Source organism: Caenorhabditis elegans, chromosome I, assembly GCF_000002985.6.
Source record: "Caenorhabditis elegans chromosome I".
Classification (NCBI taxonomy): domain Eukaryota; kingdom Metazoa; phylum Nematoda; class Chromadorea; order Rhabditida; family Rhabditidae; genus Caenorhabditis; species Caenorhabditis elegans.
In genome coordinates this window covers 1,791,768-1,807,899 of record NC_003279.8, presented here as the reverse complement: position 1 = coordinate 1,807,899, position 16,132 = coordinate 1,791,768, and the positions used below count along the sequence as shown (strand labels likewise).

General features: G+C 38.4%; 3 protein-coding genes across 5 annotated transcripts; 1 reads left to right on the top strand and 2 right to left on the bottom strand.

Moving 5' to 3' along the window:
• Window positions 1-903: 903 nt before the first annotated feature.
• Y71G12B.5 (Apolipophorin) lies at window positions 904-8,183 on the bottom strand (the record flags this gene model as incomplete). Of its 2 annotated transcripts, none has more annotated exons than NM_058496.4 (11): window positions 904-1,164; window positions 1,210-1,578; window positions 2,127-2,489; window positions 3,175-3,539; window positions 3,588-3,956; window positions 4,003-4,425; window positions 5,020-5,382; window positions 5,842-6,198; window positions 6,252-6,608; window positions 6,673-7,029; window positions 7,985-8,183. In NM_058496.4, the coding sequence occupies 9 exons, from the start codon at window positions 8,181-8,183 to the stop codon at window positions 2,430-2,432; spliced, it is 2,850 nt and encodes a 949-aa protein (NP_490897.3). In that variant the 3' UTR covers window positions 904-1,164; window positions 1,210-1,578; window positions 2,127-2,429. The 2 variants fall into 2 exon arrangements, 1 of the variants encoding a protein (NP_490897.3); NR_131347.1 differs by having other exon boundaries at window positions 914-1,164.
• Window positions 8,184-9,177: 994 nt separating this feature from the next.
• Y71G12B.27 (Cyclin-dependent kinases regulatory subunit) lies at window positions 9,178-10,465 on the top strand. The gene is made up of 2 exons (NM_058495.5): window positions 9,178-9,398; window positions 10,249-10,465. Exons 1-2 carry the CDS (start codon window positions 9,255-9,257, stop codon window positions 10,459-10,461), a joined length of 357 nt encoding a protein of 118 aa, NP_490896.1. The 5' UTR covers window positions 9,178-9,254; the 3' UTR covers window positions 10,462-10,465.
• Window positions 10,466-11,475: 1,010 nt separating this feature from the next.
• On the bottom strand, window positions 11,476-14,646 carry rml-5 (the record flags this gene model as incomplete). Of its 2 annotated transcripts, NM_058494.7 has the most annotated exons (5): window positions 11,476-11,839; window positions 12,447-12,549; window positions 12,793-13,278; window positions 13,932-14,108; window positions 14,536-14,646. In NM_058494.7, 5 exons carry the CDS (start codon window positions 14,638-14,640, stop codon window positions 11,559-11,561), a joined length of 1,152 nt encoding a protein of 383 aa, NP_490895.1. The 2 variants fall into 2 exon arrangements, with proteins under 2 accessions (NP_490895.1, NP_001293437.1); NM_001306508.3 differs by lacking the exons at window positions 12,447-12,549; window positions 12,793-13,278; window positions 13,932-14,108; window positions 14,536-14,646 and having other exon boundaries at window positions 11,559-11,801.
• Window positions 14,647-16,132: the final 1,486 nt, after the last annotated feature.

The following is a 16,132-nucleotide window of genomic DNA, read 5'->3' as shown; positions in this document are numbered from 1 at the left end:
ACGAGAAAAGAAGAAGCACGTAGCTGGAAGTGACAACTTCGAAGTTAAAACAAAAGAAAATAACAGAACATCTAAATTGCCGAAATTGTGGATTGCCGGACATTTTGAAAACCGGCAATTTCAAAAATTCCCAAAACCGGCAATAGCCGAAAATTCCCAAAACCGGCAATAGCCAAAAATTCCCAAAACCGGCAATTGCCGAAATTTCCCAAAATCGGCAATAGCCGAAAATTTCCAAAACCGGCAATTGCCAAAAATTCCCAAAACCGGCAATTGCCGGAAATTTTGAAAACCGGCAAGTGCCGATAATTCCCAAAACCAGCAATTGCCGATAATTCCCAAAACAGACAATTGCCGAAATTTCCAAAACTGACAATTGCCGGAAATTTTGAAAACCGGCAAGTGCCGATAATTCCCAAAACCAGCAATTGCCGATAATTCCCAAAACAGACAATTGCCGAAATTTCGTAAAACCGGCAATTGCCGGAAATATAAATTGATATTTTTTTGTAGATTTAAAAGCCTAAAAATGCATTTTAATGAGTTTTCAATTTTCAAGCTCAAAAAAATCGGCAATTTCGGCAATGCAAAATTAGTAGATTCTCCAATTTTTGAAAATTAATACTTGGCTTTAAACTAACTTTTTTTTCAATCCTCGTAGCAATTTTGTTGCAAATTTTGTGTTCTTTCAGAAAAAAAAAACCAAATTTATAACGCTTTCATATCCGCTGAGTTCAAGCAGAAAAAGTGGACTTTCAGTTATACATTTTAGTGCACAATTTGATATTGAATGGAACGGATCATTTAAATGCAAAATTGTAGTAGATTTTCCAATTTTTAAAAATTAATGTCTGGCTTCAAACTAAATTTAAACTGCTGAAAATTACAAGTCGCCATAAAACTCTTTATTCAATCAGAAAATACTTCCATAAGATAATCTCAATTCGTCGACCAAATTTTTCAAATCACAATTCGGTGATCGTCCGGAAATCAATTTATTCTTCTTGATGTCTAGGATCAGTTGAACATGGAATGGTTTTGGTAAGAGTCCAGTTGTCTCCACTATGATCTCAATCACATTATAGTCAAGGTAACGTGATGTTCTCAAGCTATACGAGGTCGGGATTCCCTTTGGGTAATAGCGAAGTAGCCGGACGATTTTGTCTGGAATATAAACATCATACTCATCACAACTGACAATATACTTACAGCCTCTGAAAGTTTCTCCCTCACATCCTTCGAAGACAAAGCTCTCGTCAATAAGCTCTTCAATATTTCGTGTCAAGCGAAGATCGAATGCTTCTTTCAGTGATTTCAAAAAATCCTCAGCAACTTTATCAGCATCTTCAGGAGCGGCAAAAAATTTTCTAGACTTTTCACAATTTGGTTCTCTTCCATGAAGAACCACTCCTCTTTTGTAGTCTACCACCAATTGAACTTGTAACGGCGTTGGATAGATTCCGATTAACTCGGCGGTGACTTCAATTTCTTCTCTATTGTACATGTAACGTGATGACTTCAAGTTGTGAGATGTTGGGATTCCAGTATTGTAGGTAGTGAAGAGTTCAGTGAATTTTTCTAAATTATACACATATTATAAGTTATACATGCTATGAAAACTGAACTGCGCCTGGTAGGGAAGTTTTCAAATTTTTTTTTCATAACGTTAAAACGCCTATTTTTGGCATTAAATAATTTTAAAAGCTTTTCTGAAAAAAATTATTTTGACTGAAAAATGTTGTTATTCAAAAAATTTCAAAAAATTCCAAAAAAAATTCTGGTTGTTTGTCGGTGCCTGAACATCCTATAAAGCATCAGAAATCTACAAAAATTCACATTTGCAGCCATTTTACGGACCTCGAAAGTTGTGAAAAAATTTTTTTTCCAGTTCAAAATGCTCCTCTAGGGGCCTATATGGAAGGTCTTCTTTTACATTTAAATTACATAGGTTTTATTCAAAAGTCCGGGATTAAGTTAAAATACTTTCCTTGTTAGTCATTTTTTCGTTAAAAAAAGTGGCTCCTCAAAGCACAAACTGTATTATTACTTAAAATTCAATGTGTACTTTATTTATAAAACATTTAAATTGGTTTACCAGCCGCGCAGTTCTACTGAATCATACTTACTTTTAGAAAACACCTTTCCCCCACACGCTTGAAACGTGAAGTCGTCAGCGATAAGAAAACCCACTGAATCCAAACGATGATCGATTGCGTATTGCAACTCGTTCAAAATATTGTTTGCAACTTTATCCGACTCTTCAGGAATATCTAGGAACTTTTTTGGAGCTTCACAATTTGGTGCTTTTCCATGAAGTACCACTTCTTTTTTGTAGTCTACCACCTATTGAACTTGTAACGGCGTTGGATAGATTCCGATTAATTCGGCGGTGACTTCAATTTCTTGATTGTTCAGGTAACGTGATGACTTCAAGTTGTGGGATGTTGGGATTCCAGTATTGTAGGTGGTGAAGAGTTCAGTGACTTTTTCTAAATTATACACATTTTATAAGTTATAAAAGATATAGAAACTGAACTGCGCCTGGTAGTTCAAATAATTTAGAAAATACATTTTTTGTTGTGTAAAAGGTGAAGTAGCGCCAGTGGGGATTTTGTCTGAATGCAATTATAATGATCTAAAACAACCGAATGTCATAATAAAAAACTTCAAAAAATTTCAGATTTTTCATAATTTCCGGTCAAAGTTTTGACAAATTGCCAAAATTTTGAAAAATACGGGCTTTTGAGGAAATTTACAGAAATGTCGCATGTTTCGGCCCCTACAATGTTTTAATACAAATAATTTAAACGAAATTAAAACATAAAAAATGTCGAAACAAAATTTTTTTTTGGTCGACTTCCAAAATTATGAGTGGCAAAAACTGAGTAATTGCCACTTTTTGACAGTAAATAAAAAACTTTGAAAATTTTTTTGAAATGTTTTATCATGATATTTGGTCATTTTGGTACCAAAGGAGTGGTTTTTAACAATTTCTTCATTGGCGCTACTCCACCTTTAAGTGATAAGCAAAATATGTTGAGCACTAATCGTCAAAGAAAAAAAAAGTTTTTGAAAAAACTCTACATGCCAGGGGTGTGCGGCAAATTTGCCAAACTTGCCGAGCACGGCAAAATTCAAAAAAGTAGATTTGCAGTTCTACTGGATAATACTTACGTTTAGAAAACACTTTTCCCCACACGCTTGAAACGTGTAGTCGTCAGCGATAAGGCTCATAACCGCTGAAGCCGAACGATGATCGATTGCGTATTGCAACTTGTTCAAAATATTGTTTGCAACTCTATCCGACTCTTCAGGAAAATCTAGGAAACTTTTTGGAGCTTCACAATTTGGTGCTTTTCCATGAAGTACCACTCCTTTTTGGAAGTCCAACACAAATTGGATCAATATTGGCTTTGGGTAGAGTCCAACGAATTCCGCTGTGAAATCAATTTCTCGATTGTTAATGTAACGGGCTGACTTCAAAGTATGGGTCACAGAGCTTCGGAGACTGTAGTTGGTGAGCAGTTCCGTGACGTTATCTAAATTAGAAATATATTCCTAGAGGTACCAAATCTGGCTGCCCTCACGCTTATAAAAAATCTTTCCTCCACACGCTTCAAACACGTAGTCGTCTGCGAAAAGGTCGTTAACTAAGGAAGTCGAACGAAGATCAATGGCTCTTTGCAATTTTATCATATATTCGCCGGCAATTCTGCTCGAATCCCCGGACAGGAAGGTTCTAGGCGCTTCACAATTTGTCATTACTCCTGAGCTAAGTCTCCAGAAGCTTCCGATGTTTCTTGTCAAATGGAAGTCCGCCATAATTTTATTCACTCCAAATCCTTGAACGATTACGGTGTACTCGATTTCAGCGTTATAGTCAACAAATCGAGAAGAGGTGACCCGCATTTCAAAAGCAGATCCTGCATATCTCGAGAGCATCTCAACAGTGTCGTCTGAAGAGAATAAAGTAAATTTTTAAAACGATAACAGTGAACTTACACTTGTTATAACTGGATTTACATCCATGGAAATTGAACTCTTGATTGAAAAAGTTGGCGATTTTTTCCTTGCGTCCAGAAAGAACAGCCTTCTTCAACTTCTCGAGAGCTTCTTGCACAATAGGCAGTGAGCCATCATTGTGAGCAATTAACTCGAAGAACTTTCTCTTGGCCCAAGATGCAACCGGGAAGTCATGATGAACGAACAGCCGGTTATTTTTCTGGCAAGACGGCACCAGTCCACTCTCCAATTGCAGCTTTTGTTTGTTCAAGTAGAACTCGACGAGAACTTCTTTGTTTCCTGTCCCGGTTGCACCGACAACGTATTTGATGGTAGAGCCATGATCTTCAGCGGACTTGAGTCCCGAGTGGAACCTTCCGTCAGCACCAGCTGGTAGTTGACTGATGGTTTTCATTATTTGTTCTGGAAATTTTGAGTGAGAATGGATATTTTTTCTGCCTGGGGTTGCGGGGTATTCTAAAAAATTTCCGGCACTCTTTATCGACTAGCTCAGCATTTTGCGCGCCAACTGTTTGCTGAAACTAACGTAGATCAACTTTGTCAAAAACTTAAGTTACACTTAGACAAGACTTGGTGTAGGCTGCGAGGCTTGAGCCAAACCTGGGTGCAGTCTTTCCCAAGTTTTGCCAAAGTTCTCACGGGGTTCTGGCCTTCCTCATTGCATTTTTCGCGCTCCATTGACAATCGCCCGCCGGACAACGCGTGGGAAAGTCGTGTACTCCACACGGACCAATACATTTAGTTTTACAACTAAAATCGAGCCGCGACGCGACACGCAACGCGCCGTAAATCTACCCCATATATGGCGCAGCCAAAATGGCCTAGTTCGGCAAACTCTTCCATTTCAATTTATGAGGGAAGCCAGAAATCCGTGAGTTCTGCCAAATTCCTACACAAGTTTCTATTTTGGGCTAAATTGAGACACATGCCACATCTTTTATCTGTTATTCTTGCCACTTCAAATTTGGTCAAAAACTTTCCGAAAAAACCACTTACCTTTGGTATAATCACTCTTGCACCCTTTGAAAACAAAAGCATCTGCGAAAAGCCCTCCGATGCTCCCCAAATCTTTCGATTTAATCGCATCCGTCAATTTTCCCATAAACTTCTTAACAGTCACCACTGAATTATCTTTCGAAGATGCAAAGAAACGCTTTGGCTGGCAAGCTGGGATCTCTCCACTAATCAACACACGTCTCTTGGAGCAGAATACAAACTTGGCATCATGAGTTGGAACTCCGAATCCAGACAAGGCGACCAGGTACTCGATTTTGTACTCCGAGATGAAGTGGGATGATTTGAGAGTGAAGGAGAAGGGGGTTCCACGAGGAAGACTGCTTAGAAGTTCCACGTTGGCTTCTGGAAAATTAATTGGGATTAGGGGAGGGTTTCAAAATTAGATTTTTTGGCTTGAAACTTCAGGCTCACGGGGAGGCAACCGGTACGTCTGAGAAAGTGCGCTCTACTGCTCAATGAGCATATTACTGGTGAGATGGTATCAACAATAAATTCCTTGGTGTCATTACATAGAAAATTTTCTGTAGAACATTTTTCATTTGCATCATTTAAAAAAAATTGAGCCATTTTCGAGATAAATCCAATTAAAAAATGCGACTACTGTAGAAGTTAGTTTGCCTTCCCGTGGGCTCAGTTTGGGACAATTTGCGTTTTTTGAAAGAGCTGACTGATTGTGAGAACATGCTACTGCAACATTCTGATCAAAAGGACACTTTACTAGTTACTTTATAGGATTGCCGAATTGCTCCACATGCTTTAGGATATTGAAGCATGATCTTATGCTGGTCTTTTTTCACTCACGCTTGTCATAAGTTGCACGGCATCCTTTGAACACAAAGCTCTCAGCAAAAAGATCTCCAATCTTTGCAGAGCTTTTGGTCGCGAGAGTATACGTCATTTTGTCCAGGAACGCACTTATAATAACATCAGATGCTTGGTCAAAAGTAAAAGATCTTTTTGGACAGCTCAAAATAGTCCCGGCAGCCAACTGTTGATCCAATAAGCTCAGAGTAAGTTCAATGTCTGATGGGCTTTTACTGATCCCGGTCACGGTACAGATAATTGTGATCTGATCTTTTCCCTTGTTTTGAGAAGTCTTGAGGGTGAAAGTGGCATTTTTGTCAGCTGGTAGACTCATGATTGTCTTGACAGCTTCAGCTGAAAAATGGAAAAATGAAAAAGATTAATGGATGTTTTGTAAAGAAGTGTACCTTTATTATATGTTCCCGCGCATCCTTTGAAGGTGAAGTCTGGACGGAAAAGTCCCAAAATAATATCAGAATCCCGAGAAGCAATTGAATGAGGTAGTCTATCCAAGAACTTATTTGCAACCAAGTTGGAATTATCGCCAGCAAGAAAATGTCTTTGAGGACAAGACGGAATACTTCCACCGACCAAGACAGATCTCTGTGGGCACAGGATGAACTGAGCTTCAAGTGGAGTTGCACTGAATCCATTGATAGAGACTACATGTTCGATTCTCCCGGTAGCAATGAATTTGGCTGATTTGATGGTAAAGGAGAAAGGTGTTCCTGCTGGGATGTTGCTTAGCATCTTGATGACAGATTCTGAAATCAATATAGTAATACTAATAGTAAATTAAATTGTATAATAAAAAATCTTAAATCTTACGCTTATCATAAGTGCCCTTGCATCCTTTGAATGAGAAGTCATCGGAGAATAGAGTAGCAATACGGGAAGCATCTTTCGACTCAAGGGCCTTTGTCACAGTTCCCAAGAAAGTTTTGACGATTTCTTCGGGATTAGCATGATCACTGAAATGCCTCGGAGGGCAGGATACAATGCTTCCACTAGCCAATGTTAACGTCTTTGCGCAGAGAATGAACAGCGCGTCGATTGATGCAGCACCGAATCCATTGATAGATACAATATAACTGATTCTGTCGTCGGAGAGGGGCTTTGCTGATTTAAGAGTGAAGGAGAATGGGGTGCCAGCAGGGAGTTTGCTTAGAATTTTGGTGGCGGTTTCTGAAATATTTGAGTTATGTAGTGTGTCGGGAATTTGAGTGGCATGGTGCGAAATTTAAAATCTCAGAGGTTTTTGCAAGGCGGTTAACAATTATGGGGTTATTCAAGTAATGTAGCAAAATGTATTTAAATACATTTGTGACGTCACAAATGTATTAAAATACATGTTTTTATGTATTTTAATACAGCTGTGACGTAATTTTTCTACACTTTTTAATTTTCTGACACTACTTGAATAACCCCATTACGGAGGGATTCACAATAGAGATTAGGCTAGTGGTACATCCATACATATGCGCTCTACTGATAATTTGAGTTTAACCAGGTTTGGGCGAGTTTTAAAAAAAAGTTTTGGTCCAAAAAATGTAGAATTTATTATCGGACATTTTTTTACATGCACCAAAAAATGTTCGACCAGCCGTTTTTGAGGAAAAAAAACCCGCCCAAACTTCCAGGTATACGGTAGACAAATTACGTACAGGCCCCCCTTCTCGGGTCGTGTTAGGGCTCCCAGCAGAGTGAGGCGCGAAATGCGGGCCTCACGCCGACCTCCGCGCACCGATGTGTGTATGCAACGAAGTGCGAAGGGTAGTTATTTGGAGCGGCCGACAAGTTCGGGGTTCCGCAGCTTGGCGTGAAACGAGTAGCTTGGTGTGTGCAGTGCACAACGTAGTTCGAAACTGTGGTTGGCGGCCGACAAGTTCGGGGTTCCGTGCCGCACTATACATTCGGATACATGCGGCGTGAGTGACGCCGACACCGTGAGGCCGGCGCGGCTACCGCTGAGGTCGGCGCGGGACTCGTTGCGGCGACCTCATGGGAGCCCTAACAGAGATGTTAAATTGTTTCAAAATAGCACCGAAACTACTTAATTATAACTTTGCGAGAGCTTACAGATCATTCAAGAATCCCGTCAATTTTTCAACATCTTAAGGAAATTGCCTAAAACACTCACCCTTGTCATATTTTCCCTTGCATCCTTGAAACGAGAACCCATCGGAAAATAGTGTAGCAATCCGGGAAGCATCTCTAGTAGCAATTTCATCTGACACTTTGCTCAAAAACTCCTTGACAGTGGTCTCGGATCCATCGGCGAGTCCATGAATAGTTCTGAAGAGAAGAAAAACGAGAAGAAAATAATTTGTCAGCCACATATTGTGAGGCGACTATCTGCGGAAAAGACGGGATGGTGGGCTCCTTTTAAGCGACAAGATGGGCGGTATGATCGTTATGAATAATCGAATTATTGGAGGGACGGGAATTGGGAATTGTTGCGGGGGACGACACGTCAGCACAGGGAATCGAAAATCAAATTTGGAAAGATGGGAAAAAAATCAAGAAATCTGCAAAATTCGTAGAAGAAAGATGAAAGTGTGGGGAGCTTTTAGATTCGGTAATGTGTATTTTCTATAGAATCCCCCAAAGTTTCGAGTTTTGACATTTTTCATAAAAATTTGATAATGCCAATCGATTTCAATTGTTAAAAAAAAGCAAAAGTTGTATTTTTCAAAAATTCAAAAGTACTGAAAAATCATATGAAGTGCTTCTTTTTTCTTTTATAATACTGTTCAGCATGATCAGAAATACCAGAAAATACTAAAAAAAAGTATGCTAGTCAATCCGGAACATATTTTAAAAAATTGCACAATTTGACCAAAAGCTGTATTTTTCAAAAATTCAAAAGTACGCCAAAATCATATGAAGTGCTTCTTTTTTCTTTTATATTACTGTTCAGCATGATCAGAAATACCAGAAAGTATCAAAAAGAGTATGCTAGCTTGACCGGAAGATTATTTTGAAAAATTGCAAAATTTAGTTAAAATCTATTTTTTCAAAAATTCAAAAGTACTGAAAAACCATATGAAGCGATTCTTTTTTCTTTCATAAAACTGAAAAATAAATGAAGTAAATAAAACGATGCAAGCGCGCTCCAATGCGAATTTGAAAAAATTATGCGGGGGCACAAATGAAATTCGGCGATTTCAAGCTCAAATATAAAATCAGGGATTTTTTTGTTGAATTTTTTTTACATCGATATTCGGAATACTCCACGTGATTTGTAAAATAAATACAACATTTCAGAATTTAAAAAAAAAGAATTGTCCACGTAACCTTGCCCCCCCCCCTCTTCCTAATTGTTCCAACAACATTTCCAAAACTCCTCAACAATCATTCATTCCCTACTTGTCGTACAATTAACATCGAAGAATAAGAGTTTTTGAAAAATGGAAGATATCTACTATTCGCCACGTTACGAAGATGATGAATACGAATATCGCCACGTCATTCTTCCGCAAGCCGTCTCGAGAAAAGTGCCAAAGGGAAGACTTCTTAGTGAGGCTGAATGGAGACGTGCTGGAGTTCAACAGGTATATTTTCAATTAAGTGATATGTTAAGATTTTAGGAAAAAAATCGATAATTAAAAAAAATAGATTTTTCCAAAAATCGATAATTCACAAAATTGATATTTTGAAAAAGCCAATATTTTAAAATATTTTTTATTAAATTAAGCAAGGCTCCCAGCCGAGTGAGGTGCGAAATGTGGGCCTTACGCCGGCCCGATAATTTAATTGCCGGTTTGCTGATTTGCCGGAAATTCTCATGTTCGGCAAATTGCCGGTTTGCCGATTTTCCAGAAATTTTCAATTCCGGCTATGTGCCGGTTTGCCGATTTGCCAGACATTTTCAATTCCGGCTATGTGCCGGTTTGCCGATTTGCCAGACATTTTCAATTCCGGCTATGTGCCGGTTTGCCGATTTGCCAGACATTTTCAATTCCGGCTATGTGCCGATTTGCCGATTTGCCAGGAACTTTCAATTCCGGCAATTTGCCGGTTAGCCGACTTGCCAGAAATTTTCAATTCCGGCAATTTGCCAGAAATTTTCAATTCCGGCAGTTTGCCGATTTGCCGATTTCCAGAAATTTTAAACTTCGGCAATTTGCCGGTTTTTTGATTTGCCAGAAATTTTCAATTCCGGCTATGTGTCGGTTTGCCGATTTGCCAGAAATTTTCAATTCCGGCAATTGGCCGGCTTACCGATTTGCCCGAAATTTTCAATTCCGGCAATTTGCCTTTAATGAAAATTTGTTTTAAATAAACATTAATATGTTGATAGAATCGATATTTCAAGAAAACCGATAGTCATAAAATCGACGAAAAAAAATCAATATTAAATTTCTGAATGTGGCCGAATTATTGATTTTTCATACTTTTCAGTCACTTGGATGGGAGCACTACATGGTTCATAACCCGGAGAAGCACATTCTCTTGTTCCGTCGGAAGCGCCATTTCACAAAAGCCGACGAGGAGCGTGCCAAAATGGAATTGTTGAGAGATATGGAAGTGTTCAATAGAGCGCAACAGCAAACGACAGCAACCGATGAGAAATTGAACGCGGTTTTCTATGAATTTGTGAATAAAGCAGTGTAGATATTTTGTAAGACTTTGGGCTTCCATGGGTGAGCGGCGGTGCGTCTCGCGCCGGCCGGCCATCGCCGCTGTTATTTGGAAGCGTCCGACACGTTCGGGGTTCCGCGCCGCACTATACATGACTGAGGCGTCTCGCTGGTCGGCGAAGGCGCCTCGCCGGCGCAGGAATGGAAGCCCTAGTAATACCGTATGTTCAATTAAAAAGCGCCGAAAATCGATATATTACAAAAGTTGCTTTTTAAAAAATCGATATTTTGGGAAATCGATATTTCGACAAAAATCAATATTAAATGAAAATCGAAGTCATAAAAATCAATATTTTGCAACAAAACCCGTATAGAATAAAAATCTCGGCCGCCATAAAAACGAAGCATAAAGATTTTTATTTCAAATTTTATGTTAACAAAAATTACAAATTTGTTTTGAACGTAGAGTACACCAGGGGCCGGCAATTCCCGTTCGGCAATTTTTTTTGTCCACAAATTCGGAAAGTCGGCAAATTGCCAGTTTGCCGATTTGCCGGAAATTGTCATTTTCGGCAATTTGCCGGGTTGTCGATTTGCCGGAAATTTTCATTTCCGGTAAATTGCCGGTTTGCCGATTTGGCAGAAATTTTCAATTCCGTTAATTTGCCGTAAATTTTCAATTCTGGTAATTTGCCAGAAATTTTAAATTACGGCAATTTGCCAGTTTTGCCGATTTGCCGGAAATTTCAAATTGCGGCTATTCACCGGTTTGCCGATTTGCCGGAAATTTTAAATTCCGGCAATCTGCCGGTTTGTCGATTTTCCGGAAATTTTCAATTCCGGCAAATTGCCGGTTTGCCGATTTGCTGAAAATTTTAAATTCCGGCAAATTGCTGGTTTGCCGATTTGCCGATTTTCCGGAAATTTTCAATTCTGGCAAATTGCGGGGTTGCCGATTTGCCAGAAATTTCCAATTTCGGCAAATTGCCGGTTTGCCGATTTGCCTGAAATTTTCAATTCCGGCATTTTGCCAATTTGCCAGTACAACACTAATTTCAAAATTTATTGATTGAAAAAATCGCAGAAAAAGGAATGCTTTAAGTTCAAAAATAATTTGCAAAAATTCAATAATTAAATATTATTATTAAGTCCTCCAGTCTTGCATGCCTTAATCGATTCCAGCACGTTTTTATCGATTTTCTGTCCAATTATGAGCGTTTTTTCGAAATATTCCAACATTTTCCCAGTGTATCCTTTAACGGCAAGAGCTGAAGACTCTTGGCTCATAGAAGTATTTCCAAAATGGGTGAAGTGTAGGGAGAACTTTTCGGCAATACTTGCGAGAAGCCATGGAAAATAGAGATTAGTCGCCATATTGGTACGGAGAGTGAAGCAGTCGCCTTCGAATGAGTCTGGAATTTGAAATAAAAAGCTTTTTTTTGGCCCAGAATTTTTTTCTCGGTGAAAAAATATTTTAGCGAAAAAAGCTTTGATTGAATTTTGAGACAAATTTTAAGTCCAAAAAAAATTTTTTTTTTGACATTTTTGAATTTTTTTAAAGCATAAATTGACATAAATTTCGACCAAAAAGATTCTTTCGTGGCCTAAAAACTTTTTGCGGCCACTGGCTTCCCTCATAAATTGAAATGGAAGAGTTTTTGCCGAACTAGGCCATTTTGGCTCGGCCATATCTGGGGTAGATTTACGGCGCGTTTCGTGTCGCGTCGCGGCTTGATTTTAGTTGTAAAACTAAATGTGTTTGTCCGTGTGGAGTATACGACTTTCCCACACGTTTTCCGGCGGGCGATTGTCAATGGAGCGCGAAAAATTCAATGAGAAAGGCCAGAACCCGTGATTCGTGAAATTGAATTTTGAGACAAATTTTAAGTCCAAAAAAAATTGTTTTTTGGCATTTTTGATTTTTTTAGCGTAAAAAGAAAAGCATTTCCGACCAAAAAATATAATTTCATGGCCTAAAAACTTTTTGCGGCCACTGTCTTCAGCCACCAAGTCACTTACCGGTTTCATTTCCGAAATAAACCAAATGGGATGGATTGATTGTGTTAATCTCATCGATAACCGATTTATCAGTGGCTTCTTGCAGATTTGTGATTGTGGATTCCTGGAAATTAGTTAAGTTTTGACTTTTTGAGAGTTTTAAAAATTTAGAAACGAATTTTAGACACTTTTTTTGAATTTCCCGCTTAGTTTTACCCCTGGAGCAGCAAATTGTCGTAAAGTATGGTGTTTTTTTTTTTGAGGCTACCGTAATACAAAAGACGTAATTTTTAGATATTTTCTGCAAATTGTCGTAAAGTATGGTGTTTTTTTGTGGCTACCGTAATACAAAAATTTGAGATCAAACCTTGGAAACCAGTCCCTCCAGCTTTAGCAGCTCCAAAAATTGAGTTTTCAGTTCCGAATTAGCTCCGAAAACTAAGAAAATTGGCTTAAAAACTTCTTCGATGGGTCCCTGTTCCTTTACAGAGCCAGACGGGCTCCAATTCGTTTCTTTCTGAATTTTTTCAGCTGAAGAAGCCGAAATATTGTAGACCTCCGCTGGTTTTTGGCTTTGTGCCAACTTTTCAATTGCCAATAATCCACGTGTCGCGTCAGAAATCGATAAATCATCGGATACCCTTCCGATGACCATTGGAATACGATAACTGACAGCATAGCTGTGAGCCATTGCTTCAACGGACATTTGAGCTGAGCCGATGAATGTGACCGGCTCTAGAGGTTGGGTCTCGACACGATTCTTCGCCCTACCGTACACCTCGTCACCACTAATGAGAACCAGAGATGGTGGGGATGCGGATTTACGGATTGCATCGAGGATTGACGTGATTCCCTGAAAAAAATATTGATTTTTTTTTAATTCTAGGGGTTTGTCAACTGAGCGCGCGTGCTTTTACGGAAATTTTTCAAAAAAATTTGAAATTTCTGAAAATTTCTGCAATTTCGTGAATTTTCTAAATTGTTCAAAGATTTTTGGAAATGTTGATTTATTTTTAAAATATTTTTTTGTATTTTTTTTAGAATTTTAGAAAAGATATAAATTTTTCAATTTTTCTCAACCTTTTTTTTAAAGAAACCTCTGGAATTTTCTGATTTTTTTTAAAGCATTCAACATTTTCTAGAAATTTCGGACTTTCAGGTGGTGTCAGAGTGTCTCATTTTGGCTTGATCTACGTAGATCTACAAAAAATGCGGGAGAAGAGACGCAGATGGTTTAGAACGTGCTGACGTCACATATTTTTGGGGGAAAAATCCCGCATTTATTGTAGATCAAACCGTGATGGGACAGCCTGACACCACGTGGACTTCTGGAATTTTTATTTTATTTTTCAAAAAAATATTCCAAATTTTCTGATAATTTCTGACTTCCCAGGAGTTTTCTGGATTTTTTTTTTAATTTCTGACTTTACGAAATTCGAAATTTCTCTATTTTCACGTGGAGTACACCCAATGTTTGCCAATAGAGCATGTTTACTAAAACCTTACCAGAATCAATTTCTTAGCTCCTTGAATTGGCTCCAAGAGCACATCAGTTGTGGTGAGAGATGCGTCGAAAATTGTTTGGATTTTGTAATTTTCGATTAGATTTTTGATTGCTTCCTCGTTGATTGATGATAAATTGATAAGTGTGAGCGATGGATTATTGATCAGATTTGTTGGAATCTGGAAGAGAAATTTGAAATAATTAGGCCATCATGAAATTTCTCGGCCACCTGAGAATTTCTAGGCCACTCTAGCATTTTCAATGGGAACCATTTTCGCTGTTCGGCAATTTCGGTAATTGCCGAAAATTCAAAAAACCGGCAATTGCCAAAATTGCCGATTGCTGAAAAATTTGAGAACCTGCAATCGCCAGAATTGCCGGAAATAAAAATTTCATACTTTTTGTAGATTTAGGAGCCTAAAAATGCAATTCCGGCAATTCCGGCAATTTGGACAAATTTGGGCAAATTTGCCGAAATTACCAATTGCCGGAATAGGAACGTTAAACTTTTAAGGCCATTACAAGGATTTCTCGGCCAGCTGGAAAATCCTATACTACTCGATAATTAAAAATTAATTTTCGAAAATTTTGTAGGCCACCACTTACCGCCTCATTATTGTGCAGAAGAACCACATTTCTTCCGTTTTTTAGCACCGCCTCCGCAAGTTGAGTAGATATTTTTGAAATCCCGCCGGTAATCAAAACGGTCATTTTTCACTGAAATTTCGAAGGTTTAACAAAAAATCTGCAACGCCTAGCAACGGAGTGTCGCTTCACGGGGTTCTGGCCTTCCTCATTAAATTTTTCCCGCTCCATTGACAATTGCCTGCCGGACTGGGAAAGTCGTGCACTCCACACGAACGAATACATTTAGTTTTACAACTGAAATCAAGCCGCGACGCGACACGCAACGCGCCGTAAATCTACCCCGGATATGGCCTGGCCTAGTTCGGCAAATTCTTCCATTTCAATTTATGAGGGAAGCCAGAACCGCGTGTCGCTTGTCAAAGAAATTTTTTAAAATTAATTTTTTAAAATGTGTTTTGGGAAAAAAATTTTTAAAAAAAGCAAATTATTTTTCAAAAAACCGTTTCCTCAATATGTTCAAAAACCAAATTAATTTTAAGATGAACATAAATTCTCCAAAACAAAAAAAAATAGAAAGTCGAGAATGAATACAGTTTCTGTATGACATATCGCGGTCAAGGACGGCAGCGCAGAGATCGCAACGAACAGATAGAAGTGAGAGAGTATTGGTAGATGAGAGCCGCAGAGAGACATGCGAATGAAATCGAGATAGATCCAGGACATTGATTGTATACTCTATCTGCGACAATAGAAGTTTTGCAGCCACGTAGCATGAAAAACCACAGCATTCAAGTTTCGCGCGCCAAAATTCTTTCAAAAAGTTCTGAAAATTCTGAAAAACTTAAACTTACAAGGGCCAAATAAAATATATTTTAACTAAGTTCCAGACTTCTAAATAAAACCTAATTCGTTTGAAAAAAAACCCCATTCTAAATAGGCCCCTGGTGCAAAAAAAATCAGTGGCAGAGTGTCCCATTTCGGTTTGATCTACGTAGATCTACAAAAAATGCGGGAGAAGAGACGCAGAGTTCTCAACTGATTTTGCATGGTTAAGAGTGACGTCACATTTTTTTGGGCAAAAAAATTCCCGCATTTTTTGTAGATCAAACCGTATTGACGGACTGAAACCAAGTGGGAGCACAGCTTTGAGCTGCAAAAAAGTCGCTCTGAAAAATTTTCAGTCTAGTCGCCACTCTAGTCGCCAGTTTGGTCTGAAAAATTATAATTCAATTTTTAGAAAATTCTAGAAGTTTCCAGATTTTTCTAAAAAAGTTGTTTTTTTTCTCAGAAAATTTGAATTTCAGCCAAAATTTTATCACAGAAGATTTTAATTCCCACCAAAAAATTTTCCCATTAAATTTGAATTTGAAAAAAAAAAACTAAATTTTTTCTTAAACTACAGTACTCCTACAGCACCCCCTACAGTACTACTACAGTACCCCGGCTATACCCCCTACTAACCTCAAACCAATATCTCTTCAAAAGACAAAAAGTCAATTTTTCCAAAACTACAGTAATCCTACAGTACTCATACAGTACCCCTACAGTACTACTACAGTACACTGACCATATCCCCATACTAACCCTATACCAGTATCAATTCATAATATTTTTT

Coding starts and splice junctions, on each gene's coding strand:
- Y71G12B.27 (NM_058495.5), top strand. CDS start 9,255: ATGGAAGATATCTACTATTCGCCACGTTACGAAGATGATGAATACGAA. Junction 9,399..10,248: donor GACGTGCTGGAGTTCAACAG/GTATATTTTCAA, acceptor CATACTTTTCAG/TCACTTGGATGGGAGCACTA.